The sequence below is a fragment of the Pipra filicauda genome, unplaced genomic scaffold (assembly GCF_003945595.2).
Source record: "Pipra filicauda isolate LSUMZ 115617 unplaced genomic scaffold, ASM394559v2 scaffold208_size1342795_pilon, whole genome shotgun sequence".
NCBI lineage: Eukaryota > Metazoa > Chordata > Aves > Passeriformes > Pipridae > Pipra > Pipra filicauda.
Window position 1 is genome coordinate 1,281,679 of NW_024104319.1, and position 21,833 is coordinate 1,303,511.

At 42.2% G+C, this 21,833-nt stretch overlaps 1 protein-coding gene across 1 annotated transcript in view; it reads right to left on the reverse strand.

Moving 5' to 3' along the window:
• TRABD2A (TraB domain containing 2A) overlaps window positions 1–21,833 on the reverse strand; it is a 67,710-nt gene that overhangs the window by 19,369 nt on the left and 26,508 nt on the right. Inside the window, exons 3-4 of the mRNA XM_027745192.2 lie at window positions 5,620–5,766; window positions 3,289–3,463 (exon numbers count right to left, since the gene is read on the reverse strand). Of these exons, the coding sequence (XP_027600993.2) occupies window positions 3,289–3,463; window positions 5,620–5,766 (322 nt within the window). The remainder of the gene's footprint in view (window positions 1–3,288; window positions 3,464–5,619; window positions 5,767–21,833) is intronic.

Here is a 21,833-nt window from a genome sequence, read left to right on the forward strand (position 1 = left end):
TGTGAAGCATTTTTGACAGAATATAGGAGGAGTTTGTCTGATCTGTTAAAATATAGCAAAAGCATAAAATACACTGATTCTAATGATCAAATCTATTACAGTCCCCATTACCACATATAATTCTATGTAAGAAATTAGCATCTATAGCCATGGAGCTATATTGAGACCTGGAAAGAGATAGTTTTTTTGCACAATGTATTGCACATCTCTAAATCCCATCAATCCAGTTGGAATGTAAAAAAACAAAACAAAACAAAACAAAACAAACAAACAAAAAAAACCAAAACAAACAAAAAACCACACTATTTTCTCATTTCTCTCCATTTAAAATAAAAATACCAAGAGCAGTTTAAATAATAAGCAAAGGTATTTGCAACACCACAGTCAGCACAAACTATGAGATTGTTTACATATAATTAATGATAAAAGCTGTTTTTTCAATGGAGTTTGGTTAACGGAAAAAAATTAACTTTCCTTATAAAAAGCCAAGCTGTTTTAAAAATAAAAAACCACAGGGTGAAAAAGTCTGGAAAGAAAACAACTAAAAGTCTTCTCTCCCCTTCTAACATGGAGACCCTTCAAAATCCTACTACTGCTTTAATACAACCTTGTCCTGCATTTTATAAACCATGGCTAGAAGATACTTTTTTCACTGGTGATCAGAAGAGGGAAAAGCACCATGGAGTCATGATTTACTCCCATTTTTATGGCCTTCCTTTTTCTTCTCTTTTCCTACAGCTCATTCTCACCTGCCTTATGTAAGCACTTTCCTGGAACTTTCTTCCAGTAATTAACAGCAGTGCAATACTCAAGCAATGCTCAAAACTGGTCATAAGATATTTGTTCATCTTCACTGCTTGCCAGCATAAAAATAAATCTTCTACATAATTATCTATCACATACAGCAATCTGCATATGCAAAAGGCTAAATTAACTTGCTGGAAAAAAATAAAAGAATGCAATCATAATTGTAATGTCCGCTCAGGAAACCTCAGTAATCTGTAGAAATTGATCTGTTTTCTGCAATAGTTCCTGTAATGTTACTTCTCATTTAGACACTTAATATGAAACAAACAAAAAGAAAGAAAACACACACCCCCTCTCCCCAAAATACTCATGCAGTCAAACATGAGCATAATGAGGAACTGAGCTGCTAAAAGGGGGAGACTGGCACTATTCTTTGAATAGAACTATTTGGAAGAGCAGAGAACAGAGGATAGACTGGTTTCAAAGACAGAGGGTAATTAGAGACAATTTCCAAACCAATCTAGTGTCCCCAGAGGAGGCAGAGAACCTGTCTGGATTCAGAAGCACGATGGAAAAGCATGAGAAGAGCACACCGAGTGCTCGGAGATCAAGCCATGTGAACATAAGCCACAGATCAAGGGTGTTCATACAGGACCAAGGCTCCAGGAAATGCTGCAATATAGCACTGTTGGCAATCAGGACACTAAAAAAGGGAAAATAAGAGGAAGGAGGAAAGCAAGAATCCAGAAAGGATGGGAAGAGACTTTAAGAATGTTATGAAAGTTGAGAACAAGAGAGACTGAGGACAGGGATCTGATCTGATTCTGCAGTGCTTCTGGGCTCTGGGGCAGCACTGTGAACACCAATGACAGTGAAGACAGTCTGGGGCAGAACAGCAGAAACAGAAGAAAACTGATGGATGGGAGACAAATGACACAAAAACATTTAAAAACATGTGATTGGCAGCTGCTGGGATGTGGAGTGTGTGAAAGGAGTGGAAGAGGCTCTCTTCTCTCAGATGATCCTGCTCTTGGGACAAGACAGACCCAGAGTGACACATGCATCCACATCTGTCCATGGGCACGGGCTGCTCATCACTCAAGTTGTGATGCAGTAACTGAAGCCCAAATACCTATGCCTGTCCTCCTGACAGAAGACTAGCTACCTGCAACTGACAAAACTGGCCCTTGGGGCTGGCATATGCTTTGGTTAGGTACATCAGCCCAGCAGGGACAAATGCGATCAGAACATCAGCAGTGGAGTACAGCAAGGCGCTGTCCTTAGCCTACAGACAGACAAGATCAAAATCTGCACAACCAGTGCCTGCTTCAGTGTTCTTTGTGACGGTGAGTTGCACAGAGCAGCAATGCTGCAGGGAGACGGCAGGTTACAATCTTCACAAGTGTCTGAACGAACATTGTCAGCCACCTTTGGTTACCTCCCTGCTCTCACATACAGGACCCCCTGTTATGGTGAGTTTGTAACCACAGCTAACGGCTGCAAGAGCATAAATTCCCACAGACTTTGAATACAAATGTTTTCAAGTGTTTAAGTAAATATTTTCCTTGGCTTGTCTAGATCTTCCATCCTCACTAAAGCAGTATGTACTGAGACCAGAAAATCACAGATGGATATTGACACCTGTTTCAGTTCCCCCCCTTTCCAAAGGGCCATATGGTTCATGGTGGTGGGGATGTGATAATTCTCTGGGAATTAGCACCTGTCTTTTCTAACATTGATCCTCACTTCTTCTCTTCCCTGGAGCTAGAAAAAAGGATGGGAGTCATGGCAAACCAATCCTGTTTATACCCTCCATCCAGCCCTAGTCTGAAGTGTGGGTGTCAGCCTCATGGAGTTGGATGTGCTGCTGGGTGTGCCTGTAGAGTCCTGCTGGCTGCTAAAAGGCAGAAAATGGAGTAGGTTTTCCTTAAGTGGGCCCAATGTGCTGCTCAAAAATAGTAGCAGACACAACTTTCTTGTAGTTGCGGAAGCACAGTGAAAGAAGTAAAGAGCTGCAGGAGGAAGAGAAAGGTGAAATCGGGCCCTGCTTCCCCTCTTGCATTTATTGAACCCCTTAGATTCACACAGTTTGGCATGTTCTTCTTTTGAATGTGTTCTTGAAAGGTTAATTTAAGCACTGGTGCAACCTCTGCATTGCTGCCTTTCATCTCAACTCCCTATTCCTCCTTTCCTTTTGTATTGTTTGCCCAGACATAAACATGCGTTTATGTCAATGAGCTGTTCCTTCTGTATGTGCACTGTAGTTGAGTCACTATCTTTGACCATACATATAAAAAATGTCTGTAATGAACAAATATTGTAATAAGTGCATACACTATGAGCTCTTTGCATACTGAAGATAAACAGTGATACACTGAAAAGGTTTTCCTACTAAGGTACAACTACCGGGGAAAAGCTGAGTTCTGTGTCCACCACGGTAAAAATACTGACCTTTCTTTAAATTGAGACAAGCAGTTGTAAAAAGCTTCTAACGGACATGGGAAGAATGTGTTCAAGTTGAACGGCACCTCAATCACATACCAGCTCCAAATGCAAAGAAGAAACTCTTTTCTGGGTGCTCTTCCAACAGGTCCTTCACCCTCCTGCCCATTCGCTCGTTTCGCTTGTAGATGAGCTCCTGACGGAAGTAGCTGTCTGTCTCTTGTGCAGTAATGTGTTCACGGGCTGGAAGTGTAGCATTAACGAAATTTGGGACCTAAGGTAGAAAAAAAAAATAGTCTTCATGAAAGGGGAAATTATTTCACAGGCAGCCATGATGCACATGCATTTCTGTTCCACATCGAATGTGGCGATGGCTTTGTCCCTAAAGGCACAGCCAGTAGGACAAAACCTAAAGCAAGCCAAAAAAATGCTCAGCAAGATTCTAAATAATGCTTCACTTCTCTCATTTCATAACCCAGACAGATGATTTTTTTCCAATTCAAAGTCAACACATTTGCTACACTGGAGATCCTAAATCCTGATTGCTTGGCTGAAGAAAGTAAATATTTGCCCCTGGCTACCTTTAGCTACATACTTTTTCCTTAAATTGCCATAGGTATGTCGTAACTATGATGATAATTACACTCTTCTAAGAGAATTTGGCTGGTATCAGAGCCCTCAGGCTGCCAAAGAATAACTGTGCAATTTGAACTAAAAAAAAACATCCCTAAACTTTTCAAAGGAAAGACGGCCAGATTTTGTCAGGAAAGAAAGCATTACCCCTTCCAGTTGCCCTGTCCTCAAAGTATCTTCTAAAATGCTGGTTTCCTCTCCTGGGGCCCCCAGGACAGCTGTGATTGCACACTATCCCGACCTACTGCCAGTGGAGAGAAGCGTGCGTCTGTAGTTGCAGCAATCCTGGCTTCTTGACATGTAGCTTTAGGCATTGCTGTTATGGGGTCTGCTAATAAAAGGGCCTGCAAGTGGTGGTTTCTGGAGAGCAGAGCTCATAATAAGCCAGGTGCTTTCCCTTGCAAGGCTGCAGCAGATGAAGAGACTTTGGAGCCCCTCAGATTATTACTAGCTCTCTCCAAAATGTTCTTAGCACACTTAGCACACTGGGTCAGCATGGGGTAAAATTTGCTGAAAAGTGCTGCTTTAAACTGGCCATGTTCCAAACTACTAGTACTCAGCTCCTCAGTCAGGGAGAGTACCCTGAGGTTGAGCCCCTCACATTAAGGAAAGGACAGTTTACATGGAGACATGTCGGAGACATGGATGTCCTAGAAACAGCAACACTCTCCAAGGACCTGGAGTCAATGCCAGCTGTCTCCAGTTTGCAACATCTTCGTAGAATAGTGATACAGCACCCATATCCTCTTACAATGCTCTAAGAGAAATCCTTTGGGAAATCCTTTGAAATTCGTGAATGAAGTGCACCGTGTAAAAGCGAGGCAGTGTTACAACCAAGTTGCCTGCACTTGCAGGAGGAAAGGTGTGCAGGACAGGAAGGCAGCAACACACGCACAAAGCTCAGTGCTAGAGAAGCAAGGGTTAGTATGACTCTGCAGCTCTGCAGTACTGCACTGTATGTATCAAAAGGTCATAGCAAAATGGTTATTCAGCAAGACAGCCCAGGTATCAACACCCGCTTTTTCAGCACTGTAAGGATAGAGCCTGTGATTTCACTGATGTGCACAAATTACCAGGCAATATCTCACAGACAAGAATAAAGAGGCCTGATGTCTCAGTCTGAGGTTAGCTAATCTAACAGCCCAAACAGGCCAAATTGGTCCCTGCTGGGCATTTTCTTGTGGTTTAAAGATCAGTATTACATTCCACCGTGCTGCTTAGGAAACCACGTAAACCCAAGTCTGTGAGGTCTCAGAAGGTCTCTTTTCCTTCACATTCAGTCTAAGTCTATCTTTTCTTTCTTTCACTCCATTTCTCTTCTTTGGGCCTTGTCCACAGTACCCACTCATCCTGATAGGGGACATTAGAAAGCTTGCAACTTGCCCAGCCTTACACAAGTGCCCAAGTCACGAGTGCATTTCTCTGTCGCATTTAGCACAAAAGAGCCTGCTGTTGTTCTATATTGTTGTTAAGTTTGCTCATACCTAAGCTAGAGTAGTTCCACAGAGTCCTTAACAAAATAACAGATTAACTCACAGAGCTTTGATGCTAAAACAAACATGCCACTTGTCCAAAGAGGAAAGCCAGGTGCAACTTTGCTGCTTGTGTGCAGTGAGACAGGGGTTGAGGTGCTGCAGACTTCCTGGAACAGGAAAGCAGATGGGTCGGGGAGCCAGCAGCATGCCCTTGGCCCTCACCTGTAAAGGCCTGCCTCGGGGACAGACAAGCACAAGTGTGACAGGGGTTAGCGCTGAAGGGACATGTGCATAGTACAAGGGCTGTGGTGGCTAGACTCACTTGAGAAGTGTCATGGTTGAAGATGATGGAGCTGAGGTCCCCACAGTTGTAATGCTTGATAAGGTCTTCAGTCGTATAGGGGATCTGGACACTGCCTGCTCGGAGTCTCTCCTGCTGCAAGAGAGTCTGATTCAAAGCAAAGACCACCTGAGGGAGGGGGAGAGGGAGGAAAAGACAGAGTTCCTGGTAAGTTCTCTTTTCATCCCATGGGAAGGTCACAGACACACAGCCACCTGACGAGGGCTCTCTGCAGCTGCCTTGCTCTGAGTACAGGACTGGCTCTGAGACAGTCCACGTCTCACCAACACGTGCCTCTCCTGGGTTCACAGGTACTCACATCTTGGTTCCTGTGGGCCTGCTCAGAGGGAACTGACCCACCACATTTAATTCCATGGGGTTTTGACCGTGACATGGTTAATACAGAAGATACAAAGGGGCAGGTGGAAGCAGGGGAAATCTTTCTCCCCTAGATGACAGTTTGCCTGACCACTACAGAGTCCCAGGACATGACAGGCTCCTGTCCTCATAGCTCCTCAGCCACCTACCTAAATTAAGCATGGCTTCTCCTTGTTTGCCTTTCCTTCCTCATCCACAAGAACAGTACCAGGCTATTGTTTCCTGCTTCATGTCTCTTTCTCTAAGACAACGTCTATTTCAGGCAGGAAGGGCTCTCTGGAGCAGACAAGGGAAGAATGATGGCCTTTGGGGTTTGCAGGGAGTCACCCAGCACTCACTCTCTCCCAGCTGACTGCCTCAGAAGGCACCAGGGCTTCGTGCGTTCCCTCCTCCTGGGTCTTTCCCTGGGAATGCAAACACTCCCATTCCCTTTGCCTCAAGACAAACTATCCAGCTGCCACAGCTCCAACCATCAGGGAGCCTTTCCACTGACAAAAAAAGGGAGAAGACCAGCAAGAGCACAGCACGGCTCTCCCAAGGCGGTGGCCTCAGGACCTGACCCAGAGAGAGCTGCTGATCCAGCCGCCCCACACCTGGGCAGCACTCACCCCACTTAAAAAGGGAGAAGAGAGCACTTTGGAGCAACACTTCACAGGTGTCTCTGGAGCCAAACAGACAAGGTAGAACCTCCACACCTCTCCCTAGCTGCTCCACCACTGCAGCCGGTGGTCACTGAGCTCCAGAAAGGCAGGGAACCAAGGAAAGACTTGGGGTAGAAGCTCACCAGGCTGAACATGGGATGCCAGTGGGCACCTTTGGTGGGATGTGGAGCTGAATAATCACCTACACAGGGAGCAGTCCTCTATCAGCACCTGGCAAGTAAAACATCACCATCTCTCCTCACCATAGTGCATACTCAAGCTACCACCAGTTTTCACACCAAAACTAGACACGAGCTTTCCTACTACCTACTGGCTTTTTTAAAGGAAGTAAGCTCAGAGATATTGCTTTGAAATTTTTCAAAAATTAATCTTGGGAATGTTATTTTTTAAGATCTGGTTAGTCTCTGGGTAATTAACTCCTCCTGGATATTTGCCTCAAACACCATCAAAGGCACTCTGGAACTGGAAGTATTTGACAACACCATGAAACTCACACAGGAGTAAGCATACTGTTAATAATCTGAGATCGTATGAACTAGTTTTGAGGATTATAGAGCAGATGTGAGAACAAACAGGTGCAATTTCCCTCCCCCAGAACAACAATCTGTCTTCTACAGAAAGGTGCGAATTCCACCAAATTTGGAATCACTGTCCCCACTACAGCTAGGGCTACTTGTTTGGATCCAAATCACTGTGTATTTAGCCCAATACAAAAGCACATAACTTAGCATTAGTTCTGGGGGAGGGGGTGTTCATGAATAGTAACATTCAATCCTATCTCATGTTTTTAAAGAGGTCAATAATTCACTTTGTTGGTACAAACTGCACTGGATTAAAATAATATCTCCAGGTGAACACTCAGCAAAGTTACATCAAACTAACAGTGGCCATCTTGCAAAGGACCTCTGTTTAATTTGAAAGTAAATTAAACAAGACCAAACTGAAACCACTTAATGCCTGAATAAAAGTTTGCTTGCAGGCTGGAGTTTATCATACTCCAAAGCCATTGTTTTTCCATTTGTTTGGCTTCACTTCCCACACAGAGAAGTCCTAATGGATATTAATGACCAGAGAAGGTTCACTGAGATACAAGCCAAATCCATGCTGAAAACATGGGATTTCTATACCCAAGGACTGCCAGGTCATGCCAGGAAAATCTTATATGTATAATCAGTCCATCCAAAAGCACTTCCATGTAAACGGCTTATATTTGTCTATTATAATGGCTTATATAAGCCATTTGACTACCATAGGATCATCTGCTTTACAATTTACCATTAAAGCAATATGTCCCTTTCTAGACTTTGCAGCCTCTGAAACAATGACCAGACATTCCCTGCCCACAGAGCAGGCAGGGACTGTGGCATCAAAAAGGCTTTGCAATCTTTACCTTTTGAGTTTCACCCAGACACAAAACAGAAGAGGCTAACCAATTTCTGTAGGGAAAACACCAGCCTGCTGGAAGAGGCATGAGAACGAAGCAAATCTTCCTCTCTCCACTGTACCCCCACAGCCTGCACTCCTACTGTCACTTGCTCTGCCTGCAACCCTCAGCTCCACGCACATCTCTTCCCTCCTTCCTTGCAGTATTCCTCAAATGAAGCAGATTCAGTCTGTCCTCCAAACAGACTTGGCTTGGACTGTAGCAGTCAGGTTGAGCCACACAGATGTTGTCCTTTCTCATGCCCATGTTGTCAGACTTCCCCATGAGCAACATCTTTCCCCACCAGGATCTAGACCAGATTCCAATCACTGTATGCAGCACCTGAGAGAGAAGTCACATAAGAATGACCTAAAGTTCCCAACCCAGAGAGTGGATGGATTTCCACCTTGATGCTGTGAGGGACACAGGTAGTCTCAGCTCCTTTGAGGGTAGCAGCAGCAGCTCAAGTCTCTCTGCATTGGGAGCAAGAAGTCAAGAGAGCACCAATGTCCTTGAAAATTAACCCTCTCTAATAAGTTACAGTAACTCACACATCAGGCTTCGCACAACAGGAAATGCTATTGCCAAAAATACTCTCCACATCAGCTGTTCTGAACAGAACAGTGGCATCTGCTGGAGGGGCATGATGGCACACCTACTGAACGACTACATAGGATTACAGTTTGGCATCAGCATGAGTGCACAGCCTCTCAAAGAAATGTGAGAGTTCCTCTCAATTTCTGTACCACTTGTACCTTCTTGGGGGAATTGAAACACTTTGTCAAGAAGTGAAGGCGTGTGGGGATAAAGAGGGAGGGACCTGTTTGCAGTACCAGGTGTTGCTTAAAGTTCTGCCCTGGTGAGGAGGTTATCTTCAGTAAATAAAAATGGATAAACACTGTCAAAATCTCAAGAGAAGGAAGATTCCTGAACCTACTGTTCTTAAAGGATTTAATTTACTGAGATGGGTGTTGTTCAGAAGTTGATAACTCCTATCTGTAGTCACTTCTCAAAGAAAACAATAGACTAGGTGCAAAATGACACTTAAGAAGATCACAGCCCTTCAAACTGCAAATCTGATCCCAGTCTTGTTTACTAGATGTGAAAAGCTGAAGAAAGTCAACAGAGCATTAGAAGCAGAGAGCAGATCAGCAGCTAGTCTGCAACTGTTATATTTGCTTGGCACAAATACTGCTTGCCTTCCTAACTCCGCATTCGATACTGCACTCCTTTGATTTCTAGTAATTTCAAGCAGTTGAGAAAATAGAAAATAAGAAAAGGTTGAAAAGAAATTTTCAATTTTGCTTAGAAATCAAATGCAAGAATTTGTGAGCTCTTCCAAAAGGCGATACAGAAAATATGCATCTGTCTTGCAGGTATCTTTTGCATTGCACTGTTTTACTACTTCCAAGATCTTTCCTGTGTTGGAATCCACAGAAATCACTCCACATTCATCCTCCTTGCAGAACCATTCTTCCTTACTTCACACCCCCCTCCAGCAACTCCATCCTACTCTGCTCCATTAAGTGTATTCATACTAGCATCAAAGCAGCTCCTGAAAAAGATGTATTCGAAGAACAAAAGTAACAAGTTTATTAGAAAGGGATTTTTTATCTCCCACCTCCCATTTTCACTGTGATCTCTGTCTTCCCCCAACCCTCTCCCTTTTTGTACTGTGGAAAAAATCGATTAAGCTCTCTGGTATACATATTGCTGCAAACCTCATTCTCCCCCTGGATATTTCTTCAGCTGTCAGGAGACACTTGTCCCCTTTGCTAGCATTGTTGGAGTGGCCTGCTAGGCTAAGGGGGCGGGGAAAAGGGGGTTAGAGCCTGGCAGATGCCTCTTTTGTCAGAGACAAAGGACCCCCTGCCATCCTCTCCACTTTTCAGTACTTTCATCCACATTGGATCAAAGTGCTGTTCTGCATATGAAAGGAACCTGGCATTATTCGCCTCAAATTAGCCTATCGCCATCCTGCTAGCCTCCAGTCTTCCCAACAAAAGCGCTCACATCTGTTCCATCATTTGCCTCATCTTCTGGGTTTTTTTTTCTTTCAGCTCTCGGTTTTTGAGGGCCATTCAATCTCTTGAATTATAGTCTGGGGGAGCATCTTCCTTGCTCTGGGATCGCTCAGCCAGACAATTTGCTTTTAATTGTCTTAAGGAGTCATGGGCTGCTTTTGGGTCCTTCCCAGCTAATAACTGCATCCATTACGGATTCCATTCAGCCTCTTCAGCCAATTCTTTCCCTCTTTCTCCTCCTTCTCAAAGGCGTATTTCTCTCCTTGCTCTTCACCTGGAGGAGACCATTGCTTCTCTGGGCCAGTGAACACTACTGCCCCAAATCAAAGCGAGCCTTAAATCAAAAGCATCATGACTATGAGAGTCAATAATCCTCCGTTGTCATGGTAATGGTCCAGCAGGCCAAGTGTTGAGAAGAAAGCAGGATTCCTCGCTGTGGTGTGGCACAGCTGACTTCGAGGTAGGAAGTCAAGACTGGCAATGTCAGAGCCTGGAAACCTGAGCCCACCTGCCATGAGGAGCCCTGCAAAAAGCAGTCTAAACAAACAGGCCGGAGAAGTCTTATTTTGGCATGGGCTGAAAACAGCAAAAGGAGATTTAACCCACCATCTGCAGGCTTCAGAGCAGTCTAAGTCACTTTCAGAACTGTTGCACCCGATGAGATGCTCCCTGTGGCCTCTGCTTTTGTAAACAAGAGAGAAAAAGGAAGCAAATTCCCAAACTCGGACTACTTCTGTGAGAAAGATTGGATTAGAGCCATGAGCAGAGAGAGGTTTTATGAGAGACTCACCCAAGGGACAAGACATGAACAGTATAAGTCAATGAAACTAAGTGCAAACTACACTATGTTACTTATGAGCTACAAGTTTCCCATGGGCTTCCTATTATTTATGTTTGGGGTTTTCTTAGTCAAAAGCCAGCATTGCAAGGAGAGGGAGCACTTTTCTCTGTCAGGATCCTCCAAGACAGTTAGATGACACTCTGCCTCAAATCTGACACAGAGATGCTGACACAGGTAAAGGCAGTGAAGAATTCGATCTTTGGTCTGCCAAAACCAAATTTACATTAGGACATTGTACGCCAGATTCTTGCAGTGTGTCTTTCCAGAACCAAACAAAGAGACACTGAAGTTTTTGGTTGTTATCTGGAATTTGTATGGTAACACACAAACCAATCCTTCCTCAGCTAGGAGCTATATAAAACAAGGGAATTTAGAAGTAATCCTCTTGTTACAGAAGGATGGTTGATAATGTTGAATCAGAGGACCACTACTTACAGCAGTGCTGGAAATGCAGCTCATTTACTTGTAATAGACTGCATTAGTACCTATCCTTTTGTCTGAGTAATTTACACTGATTTTACAGTGTGAAAGGTAGTTTTCATGTTTTCACTGACAGCAGCAGAAATAAACACCCCATTATATGCTGAAAGTGGAGTAAGACCAGCAGTGGAATAGATTGTTCCCATTTCTCGGGGTAGCTTGCAATTCACATCTGGACATCTACAAGACCTTGCTGGAACTTGCTCCCATCCTTCTCTGGGCTAATTGCAAGGCCATGAACCTGCTGCTGCACCTCGTCCCTGGCAACTCTTCATCTAAGCTCACTGGGATTCCTCCCTGTGCTGCAGGAATGCTTCAAGCTTTTCATGAAGTGCATCTGTGTACAGACAATCTTTGAACTTGTGATCCAGATTAGCATGTTACTAAAGAAGGATTAAAGTTTTTTTTAGTTCCATCTGTATTAAAGATTTTGTAAATGTTAACAAAGTTTGTTTTTAAAACCTTCACATATGAAACTTTCACGAGATGCATTTTTACTTCAAAGGGACTAGCCCTTTGTCTAATTTTCGGGTTTCTACTGTCCTGAAGCAAAGCTCAAGGCAAAAAAAAGAAGCCCCAACAAACTACTTTCAACACACTACACTTAGAATTCCTGCCTGTCTCACACTTAGCATTTTTTCAGCTAGCAAGTCCATTTTGTTTTGGACTAGCACTGCCACATAACTCCTAAACCCAGGTCAAAATCAGACTTGGGAACACTTAACCAAATGAAAAGGAATTACTAACAAACCCGATTTCTCTTAGTATATGCTCACTTTCCAATTTACAGAACTGTCTAACCAGTACATCAGTAGTAAGGGTTTCTTTCCTTTGCCTAACTATTTAGTTTACAGCACACTTAACACAACCATCTTAAAACTGGATTAATATTAAAAGAATAACTAAGTTCCAAAGGGAAGAATCTGAAACTAGGGTTTCTTGGGCTGACACTAGCTATACTTCTAAAATTCAACATCTCCAATTGGTGTTTTGTTTGGCTTTTTGTTTGTTTTTAAAAAAAACAACCTTCTACTAAAATAGTTGGTTTGGTTTACTTCCACTTCCTTCTTTTCCACGGGATACTCTTAAATCTAGCTGAAACAAAACTAAAATACTGAAGTTAATAAACTCTTTATTTTAACTTTTAAACAACTTACAGGAAAATTCCCTTAGAATAGAAACAATCTGGCTTTCCAACTGTAGAAAATACGTAAAAAAAGTAGAAATGATGACACATGACTGTGTTTGGGACTGTAAGGAGTAAGCTGAAGCCTTCCTATCTTCCACAGCTTTAAGAACAACATTTAGTAGTACTTTTTAATCTTCCTAAAACACAATTACTGAAACTAAACAAACTTGGTATTGATGACCTGGGATTTTGCCTCCTTTTTTTTTTTTTTTTTCACTCAATCACAGATGTTTTTTGGAGTGCTGCTAGATGAAAGAAAAACTCTCATAAGTTCCCCCTTGCCTTCATTATTCTTTTATTTGTCCTTTCTACCACAGGCTATGTATACCTTAGGACTAAACTTGATAGCAGTTTGGAAGATTGCTAGAAGTAGCATGCCTTAGGAATATAGAATACTAAAGTTTGAACTTGCTCTTGCCAGTACTTTCACACCTTTTTTGGTGGAATGGAATAACTCAGAAAGAAAATTTTTAATTGGCTGCAAAAAAAAAATTTTTACTTGGCTCTTTCTGCAAAACTGATGTACATTACTTGTGTAATTCAGGTAAGCATGGCTAAATCAAGACTACAAAGTTAACAGGGTAAACAACCCGGCCTTGCAGATAACAGCCCCAGACAGTTATCATGTGTCTCCTGGTATCCTCACAGGGAGATCTTTGGATTTTCTTGAAGTTCTGCCAGCTGTAAAATCTTCTTCCATATAAAACACTCAGCACTGATAAAACATTTTTCCACTCAATAGAGCAACTAGGCCAGGGCTCTGTCTGCTGCTCCAAACAGAACAACAATTTTGAACCAATGTTTATGTTGTAGGCCACTGGAAGCAATCTTTAAGAGAAGGTTCTGGCCTCCAAATGGAGCATAGCAGAGCTCACGACAAACTTTTCCACAGCTACAGGGGTGAAAGGAAGAATTTATGTTCTATTTACATATTGTTATACACTATTAGACTTGCCAAGAAAAATCTCAAACAAGAACTGCTAAAATGGTCCCTAGCTGGCTTCAGGCAGATCAGAGGCTGGAATTTCTCAGTGCAAAAGCTTTCCAAGAGGAATAGCTGACAACATTTTCAAATACTGAGACACAGGCCTAAGTCTGTGTTCTTCACAGTAACTGTGAGTCCAGCCACGTAGTAAAAATACCATGTCCCAAGGTAGGATGGGAACTTATAAACCACCAGCTGTGCAGCACGAACGCCCTGAGATGACGTTCTTGGGATGAGTCAGCTGGCTCCACTACCACATGGCACCTCCACTTCCCTCCCTGGCTGTCCACATTAGGACACGACCAGTGGTTCCAATTTAGCCAGTATACCAAGCTGCCTCTGTGAAAAAAATCTAAAGCACTCTGATATTCAGACCCAGGAAAACCCACCTGCTGCCAGTGCAATCAGGAAACTGCTGAGCATTTGCTACTTCTGAAAGAAAGGCTGTTCATTGCTAGAAAGTATCTGGTGTTTTTTGTTTTGGTTTTTTTCCTTTGTTTTGTTCTTGAAAAAGATTGTTGCATGCCAAAAAGGGTGCCATAGGAATTTTAAGTGATTGTCTAAATTCAACTAATTTGCAAAAAATCTCATATCAGATAAGCTATTGCTGTAAAAGTATGGTAGATTTTAACCTGCGGACTTCTGAGCCAGTTCCAATGCATCCAAAGCCAGAAGAAAAGATTCTTATTTCCCTAGCTAATCCCAGGGCTTGTCCAACTTACTACAAGCCTTTACTATTTTCCTTCTCTTGCTGCCTCCTTTTAAAAATAAAGGTGTTAAATCACCAAAATGTAACTGCAGTCCATCAAGATATGAAGTCAGAAGGATGCCAGTTCAGTTTGGATCACAGAAGCGTCTACGGACACTGCCACTTGGCATGGACTAAAAAAAAAAATCAGAGAAAAAATTTTGCCAGGCAAAAAAGCCATGAGAATATTTCTGAACTCAAAACTTTCAGACCAACTGAACAGAAATTTCTCAATCTTCTCAGTCAACAAGGTAGACAACAGTTCTAGCAATGAGATAAGCCCATTTTCTTTAGCACTTCTGAGCCCTACATAGTCAAACAATTTTGTTAAAGGCCAGAGCAGGTCACCTACCCCACAGGAAGTTCCAGCACATGGTCACACACACTTACTCTCAGGTTAAGTGTCCTGAGTAAACATTTGCTCAAGCATCTCTGAGAAAAGCAGAGGTATCTGCCAAGAGCTCATAATTTTCACAAAGGCACCACGATTACCTAAGTCTGACTGTTAAGATTAAAATGGCCTAAGATAAGCAGGCAGGCTCTGGGGTGTGATGAAATGAACAGTAACAAGAACAAAGCATGTCAAGATTTATCTCATGGGCACGTTATACTTTGGCCTCAGAAGTGAACAACTGTGTATTTTTCCTGGGCTAGCCAGGGCAATGCTTTTTCAGAAATAATGTTGAAAACCTGCAGTGCAATTGGTATCAACTTAACCAGCAACTCTCTGCATGGAAAAGATGCAAGAATATATTGGCTAAAAGTCTGTAACTTTCAACATTAAAGCAAAAAGCTGTGGTGCACTCAAAATTGCGCAAAATATTTTAAAGGTTTAATGGGATGTGAATCATTATCCTCTGAATCCAGTTTTGGAAATAACAAACAATATTGTACAATAGCAGTTGCTTGGTGAGTATCTGCTAAAACTATGACAGAAGAAAAACAACAAGGAGGTAATCAGGGAAAAACAATTCAAGCTGCCCAAGCTAGACAAATTCTGACAAGCTGTACTTATAGACTAATGGGACCTTTTTTAGGGATTCCCAAGAGATTTAGTTCCATTTCATGGACAAGAAACCCTCAAGAAGATCTGTACAGTGTAGGCATAAGACTCGTACTACAAAAACTCTAGTCTGAAAACTTACACTTGAATGACAACACAACACAATACAAAGTCCTGGGTTAAATTTTTATTACTATACTATTACTATCCACTCCAAAGATCTGCAGAAGGATGCCTCCCTCCTGAATCATTGCACATTACACCTCGTTACGAGTGTGCGCCTTCTCTGTGTCAGGCAACACCTACCAGAACTCCTTAGGCTTATGTTTCCTCAGTTAAAATCTGAGATGCAAGTCCACAAGCGACGTGTCTACGCAGTGTTGTGACACTGGATTAAGGATGAAAGAGTTCAGAGATTACCTCACTCTGGATTGTGGCACGGAATAGACAAACATAAAGCAGCTTCTCATCCCTTCAAATATTCTACGTATCCCACCGCATAGAGCTCCTACAGGGTTTTTTTAAATGTTCACTTACATGAAGGGACTCCTCCCAAACTCATATACAAGGAAAATAAAGTTGGCATTGAGAAACTTGTGTCAAAATCCGTCAAACAGAATACAGAAGCTCTTATAGTCATGAACTCCTACAAATTCTCCATTTTGTCATGTTAAAAAAATGCCGCCCTATCGGCATTTATGACCCATCTGCAAACTTTCTAACTGGCAACAATTCCTGAAACAAAGTTGCCTCCTAAGAATAGGACATCTGGTGCTTGCCAGCCTACAAATTATGATTCCCAAATAGGGAATCTTTTACCACAGTCACTAACAGTGAGGGACCCCACTGGACCAGCTCTTCTCAAAGACTCCCTCACCAGTATGACCCAATACACAATGCACCCTTATTTCACAGTGTTTTTCCACTGCTTCCTATCAGGATTCTGTTTTCAGTTGTGCTCATTTGCTCTTCATAACATTCTAACTCCAAACCTCCCTTTCCTTTCTAGTAGCTACTCTTTTCTCAGGTGCATTAGTTTGCTTTCTTACTTGAGCTCATATTTGGGTTTTTTTGCCTCCTTACAATGAGCAGGACAGGGAACTCCCTGAACACAGAAAAAGGTCAATATTACTTCTTGCCTCGTTTTTCCAGAGACAGCAGTAGTTCAGCTGGGAAGAAAAGCACACGAGAGCCCTGTTGGTGTAGGAATCTTCCTAGACATTGCCCTGAGAATATTCATCCAAAACCACTCATCAACCAATATCAGACATGAGTTGCTCTCAATCATGCCAGTTATCCAGGCTCTGCACCATTCAAGATCAAATACAACTAAATGCAAACCTAACAGGACAGCAGAGATTTCCTGTTCAGAATATGTCATATTTATTACGTTGTTAAACACGCTTGGTGTTGAAAAGTAAATTCACAACAAATATCTTGTTAGGAAAACTTATAAAGAGTAACATCTGCTTGTGACAGATAAAACAAGGAACGAAATCACCATCCCCGAGAACAGCACTTCAAACTCTTATATAAAGCCCAAAAAAACTGAAATCTGGTCAAACCTCCAGAACCTGCTGAGCGGTTTGGAATTAACGTAAAAAGAAAATTTAAGTTTACAAAAAGGTTTCAGAAGCCACTGGATGCTTTGCAGATTAACCCCCCTGCGATCTCTGCAAACCCAGTGATGATCTATGAACTACTGTGGGTGCACATGTGAATTTCAAAGATAGAGGGCATTAAAGCCTTTTGTCATGTGCATGCACCACACTCTCCAAAAATTCAACCCTCACAAGCTACAGACTTCCAGCTGAGCAGTGCTGCAAATTAAGTGTAATGCTTGCTAGTGTCTCATTTGATGGTTTCTACTTGCTTCTTGCACTCATAAATAGGATTTCACACTATATAAGCACACTGAGCTGGTTCTGATACATTGGCTGAAGCCTCTCTTCCCGCTGCACAAACCAAAGCTCTATGTAAATTATCATCCTTTTCCATTCCAAGCCCTTGCTTCCAGTCTCCCCCCTCTGCTTGTTTGTGTGTGACCTGCTGTCATTCATTCTGATTGTGTGACTATCCAAATAAGCCACAGAGTCAATGAAAGCACCTTGGTGGGCTGGAGACCTGACAAGCTCAGTCAGAGCTCGCTCCATTTGATGTTCCCAGTTTTCTGCTGCTCCAAAGGTAGGAAGAAGTACAGGGTCCATTCCTGATGGTCACATGCTAGTGCTCAATTTCATGTGCTAACTGCTCTCACATTTAGTTTTTATGATCAGGCTGTCCTTACCTCCGGGACACAACAGCAAAAGGTGTGAATATTTCAGTATAAAATTTAAGTTGCAACGGTGAAGCATCAGATTCTTCTGACATGACACTATTGATTCTCTGCCAGGTGACAAGAAGCACCATGGTAGGAAGTGCTTGCACACCCATCCATAAATAGTGAGAGTGAGATCAAAGGGAGACAACTCACTCCCTTGGTATGCCCTCTGGTCAGCATCAAAGCTTAGTACCAAGCCCAGAACCCCAATCCCTTGCAGCCCCTACTGCAACCCCCCTGCACAATTCCTTTCAGGAGACCTTTCAGGTGAAGTAAACAGCACTGCTACCTGACAACTGTCCTGCTTGCCTTTTTCACACCAGGACATTGCAAGCTTGCAGACACAAAAACAGCAGCACCACTGCTTGAAAGTTCAAACCTGAGTCATACACCAGGCTCACAGTCAGTATGTCCAACTACATACCTGCTCCTAAATAGTTCAAACTAAGTAAAACAAAACTTGAAGGCTGTACTCCCTCAAGTAACTTCTTTATTCTCTATCCTTGGCTATGGAAACTGACAAGTCATTTCAGCTATGGGACATGGGACTTCTCCCAAGTCCTCTTTTTGCAAGAAAGACAGTCAAATAAATGTCAGTCCAAATCCTAACTCCCCTCTCAATCTGCCTGCTAGAAATATCCAGCGTCTGCTGGAAACATATCACCTCTCTGTACAGGCCCTTAGAAAATATTATTAGCACCTTTGTTTTGCAACCAGGAAGGAACAGAGAGATAATTTTACTTATGTTTCAGTTAATCAAGCCCTAGGGTTTCAATTTCCTCAGCAATCCCATAATTCTGGTCCAGAGGCCCCCAGAGTTTTGTCAGCACAATCTTTTATCTTGAATGGCCTCACGAAACTTAAAAGTCACTGGGCCCACCCTCAGTACATTGTGTCAAGGATGTACTTGGTGCAGCTCAGTGTTGATTTAAATTGTGATGAGATAGAGCAGTCATTCAAGGACACCACACGATGGTACATGGACTGACTCCCCATTTTGAAAACCACCATAAAAAAAAAATCAGACACAAGCAATCATGAAATAAAAAAAAATAATACTTCAAGCCTATCATAATTTTCTTCTGTGCTGATGGAATTGTTGCCACAGCACTGCAGAAAACGGTCTGCAATTCTCCACCATCAGAAAGGGCTAATTCAATTTCAATTCAAAATAGCTGAAAACCATAGTTTGATAGAAGTGCTGACATGTTTGACCTTTTGTAACATTTGAAATAATTTTATTTCAACTTTCAGCTTAACAATTTCCAAGGACATGGTTTTTATCTTGTTAAAGACTATTACTACATTTCCCTAACCCAGTTTCCTTGTATCTCACTTGTTTTCCATGAATGTCCAAGAAGGTTGCCTAGCAGTTCGTAGTACCCTGTGCCAGTTCCTTTAGAAGCCTTGGCTGCGTGTGTCTGCTCCTCCTGCTGGTTTTTAAATGGTTAGTTTTACCAGGTATCTTCTAACCCTCCCCTCATCAGTAACTTGCTGGCTAAACCAATATCACTTCTATTCTGTTCTATTCCTGATGGCCCATAACAGCACTGTGTTTTAGCAAAAATATTTGCCTACTTCAGCCTTTCTGCCATGCTCAGATACTCTAAGGGTGTTCTTTGCAGAGCTGCTCTCTTTTTAATTTCCTCTGCTACCTCCACAACTTTTGCTCCCCAGTTGCAAAGTGGTGCAATGAATATTTCTGCATAACGAGGGAAATCACACCAGTGTAGACCTGCTGGTGGACAGTTCTCAAAAAACCTGGCCACCAGAAAAACTATTTAAAACATTTCTTGCTTCTGCCCATTCCATTTTCTTATCGCACTCATTAGACTGCGTGGCTTTATCGACACTAGGAGTAAATTCCTCACTTAACAAGTCAAGTGAAAAAATGCTAAATGAGCACAAATCTGTACAGTCAATTTCCTTAAATTTGGAAGGGAATATAAGTAACAAAGCATCAGCTGTGTCAGCAACCGGTTTGGTTAAACAGAGAAAGTCTTCTGAAACTTTTACCCTAGTTTTGAGTGGCAGCTAGGCATTTACAGGCTGCTAGAGGGGATGGGAGGGGGGTAGTAAAAAAGGAAGTCCCATGGACCTCTTCTGTAAAAAAGCTATTAAATTCCTAACTGCTGACACAAGAAAATACCTCTGCTTTTGTCATGAGGGCCTTCATCCTCAATTCCTGTTCTCTTTAAAAACCCCGTAATGGAGAATGGGGTGCCTTTTAAAGGTGTTGGCAAACGCTACAGCTAATACACTGAAAAAGCTGTTGCAGAAAGCACACACTGTAGAAAGGAAAAATAAAACCCAAGCCAATAAACAGTCCAAATGTTACCATCAGGTTCCCTTTTCAGTGTCACCAGATGGATGCACCAAGCCTGTTGAAAGTAGCTCATAAAGAACTACCATAAAATTGGACCACAGGCTGGCTGCTGGCCCTAAAGCTACTAACTGCAGAAGTCCTCATCTGCAGATGTGAAGTATCATGATCTCAGACATGCTGCTGCAGCTGTTCAGGACAGAGCTCCCCAAACATTTCCTACTTCTCTTTCCGTACAGCAATGCACAGCAAACCTGGACTTGAGCTTGACAGCACGTACCACCCTGGGCACGGCTGTACCACAGCTTAGGGAGTCTGCAGTCACACATGGCTTTGCAGCTTGTGCAGCACTGCAAAAAATCAGACACGGTGATACAAGCACTCTGCCCAGGATTACTGCCCAAATTAATACAGCCAACTGAACTGAAACGCCATAATCCTTCCACGTCGTTTTATTCTTCACATGTTCTGACACTATTTGATAAGTATTTCCTATCCAGCAAATGCTTATGGGATTTACTAATTTAATTGAATGAATGTGTGATTACAATGAATTTGCAACATTTCTGACAAATTTGGGTCTAAAGACTGTCATATCTCTTGAGCTTCCAAACCAAAAGGGCACTGAAATCAAAGGACTTTTCAGACTTATAAACAGGCAATGCGTTTAACCAAGCTAATTTATGAGGTCTTCCCAGGACAGGGGCTCTCACTGCAAGCTGAATGTGCCTTTCTGCAACAGACGAAGGAGCTGGAGCTAAAAATAACAAAATTGATTGTGAACATCTGAATCTCTATCTTAGTACATGAAGATTTTTTGTGACAAACACATTTTGGTGGTGGGGGTTTTTTTGTGTTGTTTTTGTTTTGGTTTGGGGTTTTTTATTTTATTTTGATTTTGGTTTTGGTTTTTCTTTTGTTTTTTTTTTTTTTTTTTTTTTTTTTTTATGAGAACTTTAATTTCAAGGTTTAAAAGGTCATCAGAACTTCTTCTTTGGAAATAGAGCAATATTTCAAAACAGTTATGGCTAAATGAAAGGATAATCTGAGAAGGATCAAATCAAAATTTTGGAAGAAAAAAATCAGAATCAGTATACAAATACACATGAGTCAATATTGGGAAGATAGCCATACCATCATAGGAGCTGAGGGTGGCAGGCCATCAGAAAATTTATGAATCAGCAACATGATGTTTTTGCCAAAGACAGTTTCTAATAGTGTAATATTACTGGGAAGTAATTAGGCTGTCCTATCTCATCCTGTCAAGGCCTCTGCCAGTCTCTTGCATCCTATTTTGGACACAACTGAAACACAGAGTCCAAAGGAGAAAAGGAAGACTGTTCAGAGATTTGGAAACATAAGCTACAGGAGAGGATGAAGACACTGACTTAGTCAATTCAGAAAAGGGAAACCTGAGGAAAGAGACAGGCATCACCACAGTTCACTTTGCCTAAAAAAGGTAGTTAACAAATTAAAAGGTCATCAAGTTATGGTCCACAGCTTGGGGACAAGAAGACATCAGGTCAGCTTGCAACAGCAGGTATTTTAGGTATGAGGGGAAGCTAAGATTGAAAGGAAAGAAGAAGGGATGGATTCCCCTGGATCACTGTACAGTCTCCACCACTGAATTTAAGACACCATTAGCCTGATTTCTCAGGTATCATTTTGGTGTACTTCTGCTTTGGGACAAGAATCAGATTTCCCCAGACCCAGCAGGTCTTTTTAGCTGTAATAACCAAATGGTTTCACACTACAAGTACCTGCTTCTTCAGGTGAGAAGACAGTAACTGGAGACAGACACACGGCTGTTAAGAGAGGCT